Source organism: Oncorhynchus tshawytscha, linkage group LG07 (genome assembly GCF_018296145.1).
Source record: "Oncorhynchus tshawytscha isolate Ot180627B linkage group LG07, Otsh_v2.0, whole genome shotgun sequence".
NCBI classification, from domain to species: domain Eukaryota; kingdom Metazoa; phylum Chordata; class Actinopteri; order Salmoniformes; family Salmonidae; genus Oncorhynchus; species Oncorhynchus tshawytscha.
In genome coordinates, this window is record NC_056435.1 from 649,722 (window position 1) to 669,377 (window position 19,656).

General features: G+C 46.6%; 1 protein-coding gene across 2 annotated transcripts in view; it reads left to right on the forward strand.

Annotated features, from left to right (window-relative positions):
- LOC112267659 (interleukin-1 receptor accessory protein-like 1) overlaps positions 1–19,656 on the forward strand; it is an 810,683-nt gene that overhangs the window by 242,683 nt on the left and 548,344 nt on the right. For both annotated transcript variants that reach the window (XM_042323751.1, XM_042323754.1), the window contains exon 6: positions 6,763–6,837. In XM_042323751.1, coding sequence (XP_042179685.1) covers positions 6,763–6,837 — 75 coding nt within the window. The remainder of the gene's footprint in view (positions 1–6,762; positions 6,838–19,656) is intronic.

The window sequence follows — 19,656 nt, forward strand, 5'->3', positions numbered from 1 at the left end:
ATTTATTGCCTACCTTTTGCACACAATGTATATAGATTTTTTTTCTACTATGTTATTGACTTGTTTATTGTTTATTGTTTACTCCATGTGTAACTCTGTGTTGTTGTCTGCTCACACTGCTATGCTTTATCTTGGCCAGGTCGCAGTTGCAAATGAGAACTTGTTCTCAAGTAGCCTACAGCATGGTGAAATAATAATAATCACAGTAGTTGTCGAGGGTGCATCAAGTCAGCACCTCAGGAGTAAATGTCAGTTGGCTTTTCATAGCCGATCATTAAGAGTATCTCTACCGCTCCTGCTGTCTCTAGAGAGTTGAAAACAGCAGGTCTGGGACAGGTACCACGTCCGGTGAACAGGTCAGGGTTCCATAGCCACAGGCAGAACAGTTGATACTGGAGCAGCAGCACGGCCAGGTAGACTGGGGACAGCAAGGAGTCATCATGCCAGGTAGTCCTGAGGCATGGTCCTAGGGCTCAGGTCCTCCGAGAGAGAGAAAGAAAGAGAGAATTAGAGAGAGCATACTTAAATTCACACAGGACACCAGATAAGACAGGAGAAGTACTCCAGATATAACAGACTGACCCTAGCCCCCCGGCACATAAACTACTGCAGCATAAATACTGGAGGCTGACACAGGAGGGGTCAGGAGACACTGTGGCCCCATCACATGATACCCCCGGACAGGGCCAAACAGGCAGGATATAACCCCACCCACTTTGCGAAAGCACAGCCCCCACACCACTAGAGGGATATCTTCAACCACCAACTTACCATCCTGAGACAAGGCCGAGAATAGCTCACAAAGATCTCCGCCACGGTACAACCCAAGGGGGAGCGCCAACCCAGACAGGAAGATCACGTCAGTGACTCAACCCACTCAAGTGACGCACCCCTCCTAGGGACGTCATGGAAGAGCACCAGTAAGCCAGTGACTCAGACCCTATAATAGGGTTAGAGGCAGAGAATCCCAATGGAGAGAGGGGAACCGGCCAGGCAGAGACAGCAAGGGCGGTTCGTTGCTCCAGAGCCTTTCCGTTCACCTTCACACTCCTGGGCCAGACTACACTCAATCATATGACCCACTGAAAAGATGAGTCTTCAGTAAAGACTTAAAGGTTGAGACCGAGTCTGCGTCTCTCACATGGGTAGGCAGACCATTCCATAATAATGGAGCTCTATAGGAGAAAGCCCTGCCTCCAGCTGTTTGCTTAGAAATTCTAGGGACAATTAGGAGGCCTGCGTCTTGTGACCGCAGCGTACGTGTAGGTATGTACGGCAGGACCAAATCGGAAAGATAGGTAGGAGCAAGCCCATGTAATGCTTTGTAGGTTAGCAGTAAACCTTGAAATCAGCCCTCGCCTTAACAGGAAGCCAGTGTAGGGAGGCTAGCACTGGAGTAACATGATCAAATGTTTTGGTTCTAGTCAGGATTCTAGCAACCGTATTTAGCACTAACTGAAGTTTATTTAGTGCTTTATCCGAGTAGCTGGAAAATAGAGCATTGCAGTAGTCTAACCTAGAAGTAACAAAAGCATGGATTAATTTTTCTGCATCATTTTTGGACAGAAAGTTTTTGATTTTTGCAATGTTACGTAGATGGAAAAATGCTGTCCTTGAAACAGTCTTGATATGTTCGTCAAAAGAGAGATCAGGGTCCAGAGTAACGCCAAGGTCCTTCACAGTTTTATTTGAGACGACTGTACAACCATCAAGATTAATGGTCAGATTCAACAGAAGATCTCTTTGTTTCTTGGGACAGGAGTTTAAAGGTAGAAAGTTTGGGTCCTCCCGGGTGCCGCAGTGGTCTAGGCCACTGGCTCTGTCGCAGCCGGCCGCGACCGGGAGGTCTGTGGGCCAATACGGATATCCTTGTGTCATCGCGCACTAGCGACTCCTGTGGTGGGCCGGGCGCAGTGCACGCTAACCAGGTCGCCAGATGCACGGTGTTTCCTCTGACACATTGGTGCGGCTGGGTTCCGGGTTGGATGCACGCTGTGTTAAGAAGCAGTGCGGCTTGGTTGGGTTGTGTTTCGGAGGACGCATGGCTTTCGACCTTCGTCTCTCCCGAACCCGTACGGGAGATGTAGCGATGAGACAAGATGGTAACTATTAACAATTGGATACCATGAAATTGGGGAGAAAAGGGGGTAAAAAAAAAAAAAAAGGTAGAAAGTTTGTAGCCACTTCCTTATGTCTGAAACACAGGCTTCTAGCGAGGGCAATTTTGGGGCTTCACCATGTTTCATTGAAATGTACAGCTGTGTGTCATCCACATTGCAGTGATAGTTAACATTATGTTTTCGAATGACATCCCCAAGAGGTAAAATATATAGTGAAAACAATAGTGGTCCTAAAAGGGAACCTTGAGGAACACCGAAATGTACAGTTGATTTGTCAGAGGACAAACCATTCACAGAGACAAACGGATATTTTTCTGACAGATATCTAAACCAGGCCAGAAATTGTCCGTGTAGACCAATTTGGGTTTCCAATCTCTCCAAAAGAATTTGGTGATCGATGGTATCAAAAGTAGCACTAAGGTCTAGGAGCACGAGGACAGATGCAGAGCCTCGGTCTGACGCCATTAAAAGGTCATTTACCACCTTCACAAGTGCAGTCTCAGTGCTATTCAATCAATCCCAGTCTGCTGTCCCCATATGCTTCACGATGGCCACCATTCTTCCTGTTCCCAAGAAAGCTAAGGTTACTGAACTAAATTACTATTGCCCCGTAGCACTCACTTCTGTCATCATGAAGTGCTTTGTCAAGGATCAGTATCACCTCCACCCTACTAGTCACCCTAGACCCACTCCAATTTGCTTACCGCCCCAATAGGTGCACAGACGATGCAATCGCCATCACACTGCACACTGAGTACCTATGTAAGAATGCTGTTCATTGCCTACAGCTCGGCATTCAACACCATAGTACCCTCCAAACTCATCATTAAGCTTGAGACCCTGGGTCTCGACCCCGCCCTGTGCAACTGGGTCCTGGACTTCCTGACGGGCCGCCCCCAGGGGGTGAATGTCGGAAACAAAATCTCCACTCCACTGATCATCAACACTGGGGCCCCACAAGAGTGAGTTCTCAGCCCTCTCATGTACTCCCTGTTCACCCATGACTGCATAGCCATGCACACCTCCAACTCAATCATCAAGTTTGCTGACGACACTACAGTGGTAGGCTTGATCACCAACAACGACGAGACGGCCTACAGGGAGGAGGTGAGAGACAGGGAAGGGTAGTCAGGTAGTTCCAGAACCCTACAGAGACAGGGAAGGGTAGTCAGGTAGTTCCAGAACCCTACAGAGACAGGGAAGGGTAGTCAGGTAGCTCCAGAACTGTACAGAGACAGGGAAGGGTAGTCAGGTAGCTCCAGAACCCTACAGAGACAGGGATTATGAGGCAGCTAGCTCCAGAATCCTATGGAGATAGGGAAGGTCGTGTAGATAGGTGGCTCCATCCAGGTCCAGCTACATCTCTAGCCAGTCCCTGAGGATAACCTACAATACAGTACCTACTCTGTGTGTGTGTCTGTGTCTGTGGATGTCTGTAGTCATCTCAAAGAATAAATTATAATCAGATAAATCCATAACTGGTTACATCAAAGGTAATGTGTGGTATGAATTTCCTGTTTGAATCTCACCAAGCAGTCCATTATTAATATTCTGCCTCGCAGTCAATACCAATGGATTTAGGAAACTCTGAATACATATTGTGTTTGGCCTATCATTGGTCAATGTTGAGTCCACTGTGGTACTACTATGAGTTCTCATCAAAGCAAAGTACTGTTCAGTTTCTCTCTTTCGGTTATCAGAACCATGGTCACCCTTCTGCCAAAACGCTGTCCACAGACTTTTTGTACCCTGTTCATGCCTGCCTCAATCTGGGACTAATCATTATCGGGGACGACTGTGTTTTCTTTTTCATGTCGTGATTAAACAAAATATTCAATGCATATTTCATAAAGAAAAAGGTCATTAACATAATGAGATTTTCCGCGAGCGGAGCCCAGCTCTTGCTCCCGCCAGGGAAACATTTAGTGGATCGAGGCTCTAGTTTGAGTTTGTTTTGGTGTCACGATTTGGTCTCGGCTCTCTCTTCGAATGGGGACGGTGTTGTGGTTTGGTTTCGGCCCTGTCTCTCTCTTCGAATGGGGATGGTGTTGTGGTTTGGTCTCGGCCCTGTCTCTCTCTTCGAATGGGGACGGTGTCGTGGTTTGGTTTCGGCCCTGTCTCTCTCTTCGAATGGGGACGGTGTCGTGGTTTGGTCTCGGCTCTCTCTTCGAATGGGGACGGTGTCATGGTTTGGCTCATTAGTCATGAATTGAGACGGCACTACATTATCACTGCATGATGGAGAGTCATTTCACACAGTCACCAGAGAATAGGCTTTAATGTGTCAATTGAGAACCATTGACTCCCAAATGTCATCCATTTTGCTCCAAAGATGTTATTTTTCACTAAGACTGTGTATGGTACATCAATGACCTTTTTCAGTCCTGCTTTTGTCTCACCAAGATGCAGTTGCAAAGCGGTATGGACCATGCCAAATTGTTGCAACACTGGATAGAAAGACACAGGTATCCCCCCAAATAGATTTAGTGAAGGCTGTTTGTACCTGATGATAAATTAACACATTCAACTGCTGTTCTTTAATGAGCAAGCAGACTAGACTGGCAACACATACAGGAAACACCACACAGTGTACCTACACCTCTGACTACTACCTACTCTACAGCTGCCGTGTTGTTTTGTGCCAGAATTCATTCCCCTATAAGAGTTTCTCCCTGACCGTTTTCAGACTCAGACTGAGTGTTCATACTCTTACTACTCTTAAAAAAAGTATCTTAGATATGAGGACTTTCCAATGCCACTTTGAAGAGGGTGCCCAATTAAGCACTAATGATCATGGGATGGCCCTAAGTGCAGATCTTTTGTTACTTCTCGCTAGGCCTAATTGGGGCTGGTGTATTCCAATGGGGGTCGAAACAGACTGGAAACCAGTATCTTCACAATGGTGAATCATCTGTGACCTCTCATAGCTACAATTTTATCATCGCTGCAGTATCAAACAAGTGTTCATTAATTATGCATATCTACAGTAGAACATGGGGGGGGATAATTGCTGATCAGAAGAATATTTTACTTGTTTCATAGGAAGTATGTTACATAAGAAACCTTCCATTAATGATCCGTTTGAATTCAGGTCTAAGGGAAGACCCAACTAGTTTTCTAGTTTTGTCATTGTACTAGATTGCTTTTGTCCCTTCTTATAACTGTTATATGCACCGTGCATGTGTTCATGTGCTGTTTAATGTACAGCTGACCTCTTTAGCTGAAGCATTCGCTGCAGAAGACCCTGACCTTTACATTGTGAATAATGAGCATGATTAGTCATTACTTTTGGTAAATATGACATGTGAAGCTATAGAAGCAGATAAAAAGCCGAACACTCTATTGGACAGAGAACATTAGTTGACAAGAAGGATAACAAGAACAGCTCTTAAATTGACCAACAGCAGCAAGATAATCCTGCAGCAACAGGAAATGTGAATTATTGTGTGGATTATAAAAAATAAAAAATTTACAAAAATTTACAAAAATTTAAAGGGTGATACATTTTTAGTTAGGGCAAATCAAGTCTGACACAAGTGGAAATTGCAAACTTTAGAATCCCTTTTAAACCTTGAATACACTACAACTTTTCATTTCCTGCTGTGATCAAATTAAGATTCAACATTTCAACCCACTTCCTGGGTTCCTACCTCCTCCTTTGTAAAGCCTATTTATGTTGCCTCTGCTTCTTACGGTATACATTGCCACCACCACCACCAGTTATTTGCCTCTGAGTTAAAGGCTTTGAACAACAATGACAGATAAATACAAATACAGATTTCAGCGATGCCATATGTCGTACCCAAGAGTATGTTTCATTGCAGCGCGGATACATTTTTAAAAGTTGATGGTAAATAGGCTAGCACTTCACAGAATATGGATATTAGATGTATTCTCTTGGTGTAGTCTGAGAATACACAAAGACTAAACCAAACGTAGCCACTTTAAATGCATCCGGAGCGCATGCAAGTTGGAATCCGGGCGGCTGAAAAACGAGCGTCCTGTCAAACGCAGCTTGGTACGATTAAGCTCATCGTGACAGGATAGCACTTCCAGTCACACACTACATATTTCCCCTTGTCCTCCCTCTGTTGCTGACTTGATCCATCTCACTCAACATCGAGGTTGGAGGAAATTCACCAATGGGTTATTTATAGGTATTTTGTTCTGCTGTGACGAGTCGTCGCAACAATCTGACATATGAATCTGACATATGTAAATAGCTGCTAAGATACCTGTGAACGGTACTGAAGCCCTTCCCTACATAACAGGGAATAAACCGGGGTTTGTGGTAAATACCCATCCAACCTGCATCCGTGTTCACACTGTAGCACAGCCAGTCTAGTCACTGACGTGCTTGGTCCATAAGGTAGTGAAGCCGCTAGCTGGGATTAAAAACGGTTGCCAGGGTAAAGTTTTGAAGTAGATGGATGTTTGAGGCTTTTGGAGAAGGGGATATCCTTTAACAGTTTCCCTCTGTCTACTGCTTCAGCTTCCATACGGTGTCTGCACTTTGTTCTCCTCTCACTCTTCAACGCTGCGCTCGGGTTTACGAAGACATTTTCATAAGTATATGGCTCAACGGACAAATGTCAGAAGTGTGGAAATGAATTGTAATGTGTGTTTTCTTTTTGTTTTCCAGCCCCTCTGACAGACAAGCCTCCAAAGATCCTGTTCCCCTCAGAAAGCAAACTCAGCATCCTGGAGCTGCAGTTAGGTAAGACACCAACGGGTTTATGTTCCCAGACAAGCACAGTCTCTGTGTGCTACTTTAACCAAAGATAGGGTCACTATTAGTACCACAGTAATGTTTTACCTTAGTAGATCATTTTACAAGGGGATATTTGCATTGATTCAAGATGGGTAGGCTTTACACTCACTTTAGCCTGCTGTGAATAGAAAACCATTCAGTGTGGTTGTTACTGAGATTACTGGGACAACTTCAACTGAGTGTACAGAAACTGCTATTTCCATGACATAGACTGACCAGGTGAATCCAGATGAAAGCTATGATCCCGTATTGATGTCACCTGTTATATCCACTTCAATCAGTGTAGATGAAGCAGGGGACACAGGGTAAACAAGGATTTTTAAGCCTTGAGATAATTGAGACATGGATTGTGTTTATGTGCCATTCAGAAGGTGAATGGACAAGACAAAACATTGAAGTGCCTTTGAACAGAGTATGGTAGTAGGTGCCTGGAGGACCGGTTTGTGTGTGTCAGTTTCCCGTGTGTATCAAGAATATACAGCACCTAAAGGACATCCAGCCAACTTAACACAACTGTGGGAAGTATTGGAGTCGTGTTGTATTCGGTGCATGTGACTAATAAACTTTGATTTGAGTCAACATGGGCCACTCAGTATATATCACACTACTTGAAATGAAAGATGAAATTGCCAGCGATGCTTTATTTGGAAGGCGAAATCAACTTGGACACAGGGAGCACCTGAGAGCTCTGCAGCGATCCAACATGTTAAATTCTGTATGTTCTCTGAATGGCGAAAAGCATCTGATCTGGTTTACCTCAACATACAACATGGACACTGTCTGTGTTTGATCACCTGGATAATATGGGGGATGAACCTTTCTGTCATTTAAAATGGGTTGATGTTAGTATTCCTGCTGATGATTGGCCTGGATCGCTTCTGGAGTGACTGAGCATGAATGATGCTCTTTAGTGTGCCTAACCAGCCGCTCATCACAGGGATACATGGGATACTTCCTGCCGCGCTGTGATTGGCCCAGAGCACAAGCAGCTGTGGAGGGAGAGAAAATGGGTCATGATGGAGGTTTCCCTTTGATGTAAATGTGTCACGGTGATGAACACAGGAGGCAGAGGTGCAACGTGGCAATCAGGAAAAGAGGTGCGAGTCATTATGTGGTTTATCAGATAAAATGTTTGGGGATGGAGGGTGATTCTACACAGTCCATTCACTGACAGTGCTTAGGCCAGAAGCTTATATGCTATACTGAGCAACTAAGGCAGCAGTCAAATCACAGACTTGATTTTTTTTACTTCCCTGAAAGTTTCTGCATTTTCTGACTGGGAAAATTCACAGGAAATTCTGTAGACACTGTTGATCTCCTCTGTATCCAAACATGTTTCAACATGGAAGAGATCAGGTTTTGAACTACAGTGTATCTGGATTGGTGGGGGTCCTGTGTTTTCATGCTCACCCGTGCTTTAATATGGTTTCCCAGTCACATATTCATAATACATGTGGGGGAGCCTGTTTGAAGTTCCAGCTATACAAAATCCTGTCACTTACTCTCATTGTCACGGTAACATGTTCATGTCACCACCTCAGACAGGGTAGTAAGTGAGGGGGTAGAAAGTGGAGAGAGGGAAGGAGAGGGGAGAGGGGAGAGGGGGGTGGAGAGGAGAGGGGGTGGAGAGGAGAGAGGGGGTGGAGAGGGGAGAGAGGGAAGTGAAGGGATAGAAAGTGGAGAGAGGGGGTGGAGAGGGGAGAGGGGGTAGAGAGGGAGAGGGGGTGGAGAGGAGAGAGGGGGTGGAGAGGGGAGAGAGGGAAGGAGAGGGGAGAGGGGAGAGGGGGGTGGAGAGGAGAGGGGGGTGGAGAGGAGAGAGGGGGTGGAGAGGGGAGAGGGGGAAGGAGAGGGAGAGGGGGTGGAGAGGAGAGAGGGGTGGAGAGGGGAGAGAGGGAAGTGAAGGGATAGAAAGTGGAGAGAGGGAAGGAGAGGGGAGAGGGGGGGGTAGAGAGGAGAGGGGGTGGAGAGGAGAGAGGGGTGGAGAGGGGAGAGAGGGAAGTGAAGGGATAGAAAGTGGAGAGAGGGAAGGAGAGGGGAGAGGGGGTAGAGAGGAGAGGGGGTGGAGAGGAGAGAGGGGGTGGAGAGGGGAGAGAGGGAAGGAGAGGGGGGTGGAGAGGAGAGAGGGGGTGGAGAGGGGAGAGGGGGTGGAGAGGGGAGAGAGGGAAGTGAAGGGATAGAAAGTGGAGAGAGGGAAGGAGAGGGGAGAGGGGGTAGAGAGGAGAGGGGGTGGAGAGGAGAGAGGGGGTGGAGAGGGGAGAGAGGGAAGTGAAGGGATAGAAAGTGGAGAGAGGGAAGGAGAGGGGAGAGGGGGTAGAGAGGAGAGGGGGTGGAGAGGAGAGAGGGGGTGGAGAGGGGAGAGAGGGAAGTGAAGGGATAGAAAGTGGAGAGAGGGGAGTGAGGGGGTGGAGAGGGGAGGGTGGGAGAAGGGGTGGAGAGGGTATAGAGGGGAGGATGGGAGTGGGGGTGGAGAGGGGAGTGAGAGGGGGTAGAGAGGGGAAAGAGGGTAGAGAGGGGGTAGAGAGGGGCTAGAGTGAGGAAGTGGAGAGGGGAGAGAGGGGGTAGAGTGGGGGGTGGAGAGGGGAGATAGGGGGTAGAGGGGGTATAGAGAGGGTGCAGAGTGAAGAGAGTGGGTGGAGAGAGGGGATGGAGAGGGGAGAGGGGAGAGAGAATGGATGGAGAGGGAGTGGAGAGAGGGGATGGAGGTGGTGGAGAGGGGAGAGAGAGAAGAGAGAGGGGAATGTTTAATATTCATTCCCTCATAAAATATATAAACATAAATGGTTACAGTTGACAGTTAATTTGGTGAGCATGAGAGAAGGAAGAGAAGAGAGGAGGAGGGATGGAGAAAGGGAAGAATAGAGAGAGAGAGGAGTGAGGGAGAGAGCAGGAGTGAAGGAGGGAAGGAAGGATGATGAGAGATGGAGGAAATGAGAGGAGAGTAATGGGGGGACAGGAGAAATGACAGAAGAGACAGCAGGGAGGAAGGGAGAGGAGAGATGGAGAAAGGGGAGAAGGAATGGAGGAGGACAGGAGATGAAAAGAGAGGGAGCCGTAAACTGCAGGCCCAAATTAATCAACACCTATTTTTTCTCTTACAATTTCACAATCGATTCCCTAATAGTTATTTAATTAAAATGTGTTGTATAAATGCTTGCTGTGGCCCTGGGTGGGCAGCATTACTGTGTCTCCTCAAGGCCCACCCAGCCGAACAAATCAGATACCTCATTGTGTCTGTGAGTCTGTTATACCATTAGATGCATTATGTTCACAGTGTTGCATTGTGGGACTGTACCCTCCTTGCTAACGCACTCTAGGTGTGTTTTCATGAGAGATTGGTTAGCAGAGGAAATGGTGAACCTGTATTGACCTTTTGCAGCCTAAAGAAGTGATGACATGTTTGCCTGCTAATGTAAGTAACATCCCACTCTGTCTAAAAGTAGACCAAACAAAAAGTCATGTGTTTCACCTTGGTCCTGATCTGGTGTCTGTATTTTCCCAAGGATGGATGTTTCATAATGCTTTTATCATAATGCTCTTAATGTAGTCAGTGAGTACAACACTGTACAGTACCTTCTATCCAAAGAGAATAGTGGTGACTCATTTAGGAGCACTCCCCCACCCCCACCCCTTCATAAAGTGCAGCACCCTCCCACCCCCACCCCTTCACAAAGAAGATCACCCTCCCCCACCCCTTCATAAAGAGGAGCACCCCCCACCCCCCCCACCCCCACCCCATCATAAAGAGCAGCACCCTCCCCCACTCCTCCTCCCCCTTCTCTCTGCTCTCTCAGTGTAAGAGAGGAAGATCTCCTCAGAGCTAACAATGCATCCTCTGCTGGGTCAGTGACAGAAAGAGGGGCTAGCTTGCCTCACACACACACACACACACACACACACACACACACACACACACACACACACACACACACACACACACACACACACACACACACACACACACACACACACACACACACACACACACACACACACAGCTGGTCATTTCTAAATGATGTTGGTCCTTTGTGGAGCTGACTGGGTGGGTGACATCCTCTGGTCTCATTGTCCTCCACCAGGCTAACATTTCATCTGTGTCTGATGGAATTGAGGCCTGTGTCTGTCAGACCAGAACAAACAGTGACCACTCAACCAGGCCAGCTGTGTTGCCTGTGTGTTGGTCTCCCAAATGGCACCTTATTCCCATTGTAGTGCACTACTTTAGACCAGAGCCCCTCCTCTCTCTCTAAGCACTGGTCAAAAGGAGTCCACTGTAGAAGGACTAGGGTGTCATTTGGGAGACCAACACACAGGCAACACAGCTGGCCTGGTTGAGTGGTTGCTGTTTGTTCTGGTCTGACTGACACAGGCCTCACTTCCATCAAAAAGGAGAAAAAGGAGGAGAGGAAGGGGAGGAGATGGGGTGTCATTTGGCCTAGCAAAATGTCATTGAAAAGACGGCTATGCCCGACAGTCTACGTTCAGTTTTGAAAGTTGAAAATATATATTTTTCATGTCATTTAGGTTTGGATAGAACTTCAATGATTTATTTTGTCAATGTACTTGCAGGCTATACATATAGAAGCAGTATAGAAAATTGGTATATGAACAATTTTATTAACAATCGTACATCACTTCAGTATTTACACACAGTATTTATTTACAACATTCACGGACTAATTGTCTTTATTCCACTACTGAAGAAGCATGACTCTAATAATCTTATTTCATATTTTGAGCATCCAGCTTGACAAAAGATACATGTTGCATTATTTCGTGCCTCAATATTAAGTGAATTAATGGTGCAACCAACTGATTAATTGTTTTACAATTATATTGTGTACAAACAATGGAGTAAACCGTCTTATATTTTGGGTTGGACATTGCATCCTATTCTTACTCTTTAAATCAATGGCATCAACATCCTGCAAGACCAATTAACCCAATCAACCGTCCAATCAACCGGATCTTGCAAAACAAATGAACCAATATATGCAAAAGCAACACATATCTTGGTCCATGTTAGTATGAAAAACAGTATAAATTCAGTATGTATCTTCCACTATGTCAAAAGTGTGCATGGTATGTACGTTTATTATCACTTGGCATTAGGTTTGGATGTAGGAAAGTCACATTGTGCTCGCATTACGTTCAGATCTGCCATGATGGGCATTGAATTTAACGTAGACTCAACGCAAATCAGGCATAAGCAATGTAAAGGGGTGGGGTCATTTGGGGGGCGTGGCTTTCTGATATTTATTCATTTATATTTTCTTCATATATATTTTCCCAGCATGCATTACAGCAGCTCTGACAGGGGGAAAGACATCAGGGTCGTGATCATTAGGCAACAAACAGAAGAAAATAGCGAGACTACACATCAATCAAATGTATTTATTAAACCATTTTTACATCAGCCGATGTCACAAAGTGCTGTATAGAAACCCAGCCTAAAACCACAAACAGCAAGCAATACAGGTGTACAAGCACGGTGGCTAGGAAAAACTCCCTAGAAAGGCAGGAACCGAGGAAGAAACCTAGAGAGGAACCAGGCTCTGAGGGGTGGCCAGTCCTCTTCTGGCTGTGCCGGGTGGAGATTATAACAGTACATGGCCAAGATGTTCAAACGTTCATAGATGACCAGCAGGGTCAAATAATAATCATCACAGTGGTTGTAGAGGGTGCAACAGTGTCAGCACCTCAGGAGTAAATGTCAGTTGGCTTTTCATAGCCGATCATTCATAGTTAGAGACAGCAGATGCGGGAGAGAGAACAAGTCTAAAACAGCAGGTCTGGGACAGGTAGCACGTCCGGTGAACAGGTCAGTGTTCCATAGCCGCAGGCAGAACAGTTGAAACTGGAGCAGCAGCACGGCCAGGTGGACTGGGGACAGCAAGGAGTCATCAGGCCAGGTAGTCCTGAGACATGGTCCTAGGGCTCTGGTCCTATGGGAGAAGAGAAGGAGAAAGAGAAAGAAAGAGAAAGGTAGCCCAGAATAATCCTCACTTGTATAAGTAGTGGTCTCTCCCTGTCCTGAGCCAGGTAGCCCAGAATAATCCTCACCTGTATAAATAGTGGTCTCTCCCTGTCTGGAGCCAGGTAGCCCAGAATAATCCTCACTTGTATAAGTAGTGGTCTCTCCCTGTCCTGAGCCAGGTAGCCCAGAATAATCCTCACCTGTATAAGTAGTGGTCTCTCCCTGTCCTGAGCCAGGTAGCCCAGAATAATCCTCACTTGTATAAGCAGTGGTCTCTCCCTGTCCTGAGCCAGGTAGCCCAGAATAATCCTCACTTGTATAAGTAGTGGTCTCTCCTTGTCCTGAGCCAGGTAGCCCAGAATAATCCTCACCTGGATAAGTAGTGGTCTCTCCCTGTCTGGAGCCAGGTAGCCCAGAATAATCCTCACTTGTATAAGTAGTGGTCTCTCCCTGTCTGGAGCCAGGTTGCCCAGAATAATCCTCACTTGTTTAAGTAGTGGTCTCTCCCTGTCTGGAGCCAGGTAGGCCAGAATAATCCTCACCTGTATAAGTAGTGGTCTCTCCCTGTCTGGAGCCAGGTAGCCCAGAATAATCCTCACCTGTATAACTAGTGGTCTCTCCATGTCCTGAGCCAGGTAGCCCAGAATAATCCTCACCTGTATAAGTAGTGGTCTCTCCCTGTCTGGAGCCAGGTAGCCCAGAATAATCCTCACCTGTATAAGTAGTGGTCTCTCCCTCTCCTGAGCCAGGTAGCCCAGAATAATCCTCACCTGTATAAGTAGTGGTCTCTCCCTGTCTGGAGCCAGGTAGCCCAGAATAATCCTCACCTGTATAAGTAGTGGTCTCTCCCTCTCCTGAGCCAGGTAGCCCAGAATAATCCTCACCTGTATAAGTAGTGGTCTCTCCCTGTCCTGAGCCAGATAGCCCAGAATACTCCTCACCTGTATAAGTAGTGGTCTCTCCCTGTCTGGAGCCAGGTAGCCCAGAATAATCCTCACCTGTATAAGTAGTGGTCTCTCCCTGTCTGGAGCCAGGTAGGCCAGAATAATCCTCACCTGTATAAGTAGTGGTCTCTCCCTGTCCTGAGCCAGGTAGCACAGAATAATCCTCACTTGTATAAGTAGTGGTCTCTCCCTGTCTGGAGCCAGGTAGCCCAGAATAATCCTCACCTGTATAAATAGTGGTCTCTCCCTGTCCTGAGCCAGGTAGCCTAGAATAATCCTCACCTATATAAGTAGTGGTCTCTCCCTGTCTGGAGCCAGGTTGTAACGGTCTGAGTGTAGTGGGTGAGGAGTCAGGCGCAGGAAGCAGAGAGTTCAGGGGAGTGCTATTTTAATGCACTGACACAAACGCTGAACATAAGCCAACCCTCACAAAACACAGGGCGTACTGAACAAACAAATGCCCCACACAGGGGGACTTAAACCGTCCAGGGAAAACCCACAAAATGGGAAAACACAAAACCCAAATAGACGTGCACATAAGTACACCAAACAGACGATCACAATAATTAATCCCGCACAAGGAACCCTGCGGGCCGGCTGACTAATAAAGCCTACTACCTAACTCAAAACAGGTGCACACAATCAACACATAAGGAGGGGGAGGAAATAATCAGTAGCAGCTAGTAGGCCGGCGATGACGACCGCCGAGCGCCACCCGAACGGGAAGGGGAGTGTCCTTCGGTCGGAGTCGTGACACAGGTAGGCCAGAATAATCCTCACCTGTATAAGTAGTGGTCTCTCCCTGTCCTGAGCCAGGTAGCACAGAATAATCCTCACTTGTATTAGTGGTCTCTCCCTGTCTGGAGCCAGGTAGCCCAGAATAATCCTCACTTGTATAAGTAGTGGTCTCTCCTTGTCCTGAGCCAGGTAGCCCAGAATAATCCTCACCTGTATAAGTAGTGGTCTCTCCTGTCTGGAGCCAAGCCCAGTATAATCCTCACCTGTATAAGTAGTGGTCCTGAGCCAGGTAGCCCAGAATAATCACCTGTATAAATAGTGGTCTCTCCCTGTCCTGAGCCAGGTAGCCCAGAATAATCCTCACCTGTATAAATAGTGGTCTCTCCCTGTCTGGAGCCAGGTAGCCCAGAATAATCCTCACCTGTATAAGTAGTGGTCTCTCCCTGTCTGGAGCCAGGTAGCCCATAATAATACTCCACCTGTATAAATAGTGGTCTCTCCCTGTCTGGAGCCAGGTAGCCCAGAATAATCCTCACCTGTATAAGTAGTGGTCTCTCCCTGTCTGGAGCCTAGCCCAGCCAGGTAGCCCAGAATAATCCTCACCTGTATAAGTAGTGGTCTCTCCCTGTCCTGAGCAAGGTAGCCCAGAAGAATGCTATCTGCCGCACCATGTCTGAGCGCGTGCAGTAGGAGTCTGCCACACCATGTCTGAGCACATGCAGGTGGAGAACAACCCTCTGCCACACCATGTCTGAGCGCGTGCAGTAGGAGAACACACCCTCTGCCACACCATGTCTGAGCGCGTGCAGGTAGGAGAACACACACTCTGCCACACCATGTCTGAGCGCGTGCAGTAGGAGAACACACCCTCTGCCACACCATGTCTGAGCACATGCAGGTGGAGAACACACCCTCTGCCACACCATGTCTGAGGACGTGCAGGAGGAGAACACACCCTCTGCCACACCATGTCTGAGCACATGCAGGTGGAGAACACACCCTCTGCCACACCATGTCTGAGGACGTGCAGGCGGAGAACACACCCTCTGCCACACCATGTCTGAGCGCGTGCAGGAGGAGAACACACACTCTGCCACACCATGTCTGAGGCTGTGCAGGAGGAGAACACACCCTCTGCAACACCGTGTCTGAGCCCGTGCAGGAGGAGAACACACCCTCTGCCACACCATGTCTGAGGGCGTGCAGGAGGAGAACACACCCTCTGCCACACCATGTCTGAGGGCGTGCAGGAGGAGAACACACCCTCTGCCACCGTGTCTGAGGGCGTGCAGGAGGAGAACACACCCTCTGCCACACCGTGTCTGAGGGCTGTGCAGGAGGAGAACACACCCTCGGCCACACCGTGTCTGAGTGCGTGCAGGAGGAGAACACACCCTCTGCCCCACCATGTGTGACGGTGTGCAGGAGGAGAACACACCCTCTGCCACACCGTGTCTGAGGGCGTGCAGGAGGAGAACACACCCTCGGCCACACCGTGTCTGAGTGCGTGCAGGAGGAGAAGACACCCTCTGCCCCACCATGTGTGACGGTGTGCAGGAGGAGAACACACCCTCTGCCACACCGTGTCTGAGGGCGTGCAGGAGGAGAACACACCCTCGGCCACACCGTGTCTGAGGGCGTGCAGGAGGAGAACACACCCTCTGCCACACCATGTCTGAGGACGTGCAGGAGGAGAAGCGAGGGGCCAGCCTCTCAAACACTAACCCTGCAGAAAGAGACACATAATTATGTAACCCTCCTGATGAATGGAAAAGTGCAGGAGGAACACCATGTTGAATACTGCCTTGCTAACCACTGTGACCCTGAACACAGGCTTTCCTCAGTGTCTATATTGTAATTGTTTTTAATAACCTGCCCAGGGACTGCGGTTGAAAATTAGCCGGCTGGCTAAAACCGGCACTTTTACTGAACCGTTGATTAATGTGCACTGTCCCTGTAAAAATATAAATAAACTCAAACTCAAACTCAAACTATGGGCCACAAAAGTCAGCGAGCAGTCTTTTCCATCTGGTAACAACACAGTGTATTGACAGTGAGTGACGCACATAGTAACATACATGTTCTATGTAGACAGTTTAAGTTAAAACAGACATAAATAGGCCCTTCATCAGAATGTACTCTACTGCATTAAATAATTACTATCATCTGCATTATATCAATTTGACATACAAACAGATGGATGGAGATACAAACCTCTCTGAGCCTGACAGATTCTCTCCAGCACAGTCTAAGGGTGTTTATAAAAGCCAATTAAAAGCTTAGTCCCCCCCATAATCAAACAAGTATAATGGCAAAGCTAAGAGCTTGTCAGTGATATATAACCGAATGGAAGAGTTTTTCCTCCTTATGAACATGTTTGGTTCTGGTATCGTATCGTAACCCATGTTTCTAGATACGTATCAGATTGTGCTGAAAGGGAACGATATACCCCTAGGGGATGTATAGCGCTTTGGAATGAAAACCCTTCAAATGTTTCATTTTAAGTTTTAACAACTATGCAAAAACCCAACTGTTACAACATGGTTATGGGCGTAAAAAGAAGACACCTGCACCATGTCAGATATAGAGATGAAATGTATTACATCTTGAGTTTGCATCCCAATATTACACTTTATACACATCACAGAAGACTGAAATATAACAAAACTGTTGACATAGAAACACCAGATTTTCGGCGGGTTTTGAAATAATGTTTATTAGTTATGAAATTATGAAAATGATTTTATAACATTCCACCCATGAGGCCACTAGGTCATTTGACTGCAGGAAAAGGCTACCAGTTATACCACTGCCTTGACAATAATATCATTAGCTAACTATTACAGTTGTCACTCATCAATTAAGTGAAGTCTGTTAAGGAGAATGCATAACTCCCTCATCTTTGAACTGCATTTGCCAGACACACACACACACACACACACACACACACACACACACACACACACACACACACACACACACACACACACACACACACACACACACACACACACACACACACACAAGAGAGCCAGGGAGAAGCACAAGCGGGAGGGGCAGAGAGGAGGGTGAAGGTTTCAATTAAATTTGGGAGGCTGATTCTACAGATTGACAAGATAATACAAACGGTGCAGTAAGGGCTGTTGCTGTGATCTTATTACCTCCACACCGGCAGTCATCATGCAAAATCTCATCAAAAACCACATCAAACACTTGTCACCAAAACAGTATTGTGCTTTCACAACTCACCTCACTGTGATGGATCAATTTGAAGAAAGAAGTTCACCAACAGTTTGAAACTGAGTGGAAAACATGGTTGTTGTGGATGTTGTTTCAAAGCCTAACAACGAAATGGACAGCGCTTTGAGTGTGGACTGTATTATTATACATACTGGATGGACTGGTTACATCATGCTACACTCCAAACGTTCTATCCATGAGTCTGGGAGAGAATATATAGGCCAAGGAAATGCTATTGGTTCATTGATTGTGCAGGGCGGCTTACAGAGTTAACCTACAATTATAGTGAATTTGTATTTGATTTTGAATAGCCTAGTAATAGGGATTTTTTTGTCTTATTCCACGCTCTTTCTTTGGCATGTCATGCCATACATGGAAACACTATAGTCAGAGTAAGCAAGGCCCAGGATGGAATTAATTTTACTTTGTCCGACATGTTGTGTCTAACCTTAAGCAAGAACCAGTACATTATGTGATCACTCCATCAAGAGTACACCCAGTGAATTTCAGGGAATAAAAAGGACCTCTACTGTCCTCTCGACTTTTTAAACACATTTACTGTTCAGTGTCCTTTTCAAAGGCATTGACTCCAGTGAGTTACCTATGAAAAGCCTTTCCTGTGCATATCATACTATATAAATGCCACCAGCTAGGGTTTGTAATATTTCCCATCCCCACTCCTTTAGCTCAGTCCTAGATAGTTCCATTACTGTGATGAAGACAGTACTTTGAATTAAGCCTGTCTTAGAACAGCAGTACTGAGGAAGGACAGGGAGGCTGGGAAGCTCCTGTGAAACTGTGGCGGTAAGGAACTCTGCCATTTTCACAGTCGAATGCCCGTCTCTTCCTCATCTCTGCCAGGCAGCGCACTGCACTGCAGCTGACTGCCTCTCCCTCTCTCTTCATCTCTCTCTCTCCCTCTTTCTTCCTCTCTCCTTCTTTCTAAATGTCACAGTGGCAGCCGAGCTCCGCGCAATGCCAAGAGTTCAGAGCTCCCAGATCAATATTACATCATTTCTCTCAATTAGGACATATTTATTCCCCTCAAGTTATTGTATGTCTGAGTGGATTCCATCTGCATTCCGGACACGTCTCCAGAGAGATCCAACAACAGCCACAGTCGCTAGGGGAGATGGAGGGGGAGAAAGAAACCATTTAAGATTCAGACTGTGGGTGAAATATGATGGTGTCTTACCTTGGGTTATTACAGATGAAAGTGGGATGTAAGAGAAGGAACACTGTCCCAAATGGTTAATATTATGCCCTGCAGGACTACCAACATTAATCCTGTCTGTCATTTTATGGTAGTGGGGAAAAGTATTCTAGGGGGGGTTTTCTAATTAGAGGGTGAACGTTACCTCCTACTCAGGAATTACAGAAGGATCTTAATTAGGTTGATAGATCCTGGCCATACTGGAACCCATCTCATCTCCAGCAGACTAAATGAGAATAATTGCATTGAACTCCCATCATAGAACTGTCTAAGATATATGTGATACTGTGAATTACCTATTCAAACTGGTTCCTTGTGTTCTGAGAATGTTCTGCCATTGGGTGTAGCTAGAACTACTCTGACTTTATCAGGAGGTGTAGCTAGAACTACTCTGACTTTATCAGGAGGTGTATCTAGAACTACTCTGACTTTATCAGGAGGTGTATCTAGAACTACTCTGACTTTATCAGGAGGTGTAGCTAGAACTACTCTGACTTTATCAGGAGGTGTATCTAGAACTTATCTGACTTTATCAGGAGGTGGAGCTAGAACTACTCTGACTTTATCAGGAGGTGTATCTAGAACTACTCTGACTTTATCAGGAGGTGTAGCTAGAACTACTCTGACTTTATCAGGAGGTGTAGCTAGAACTTCTC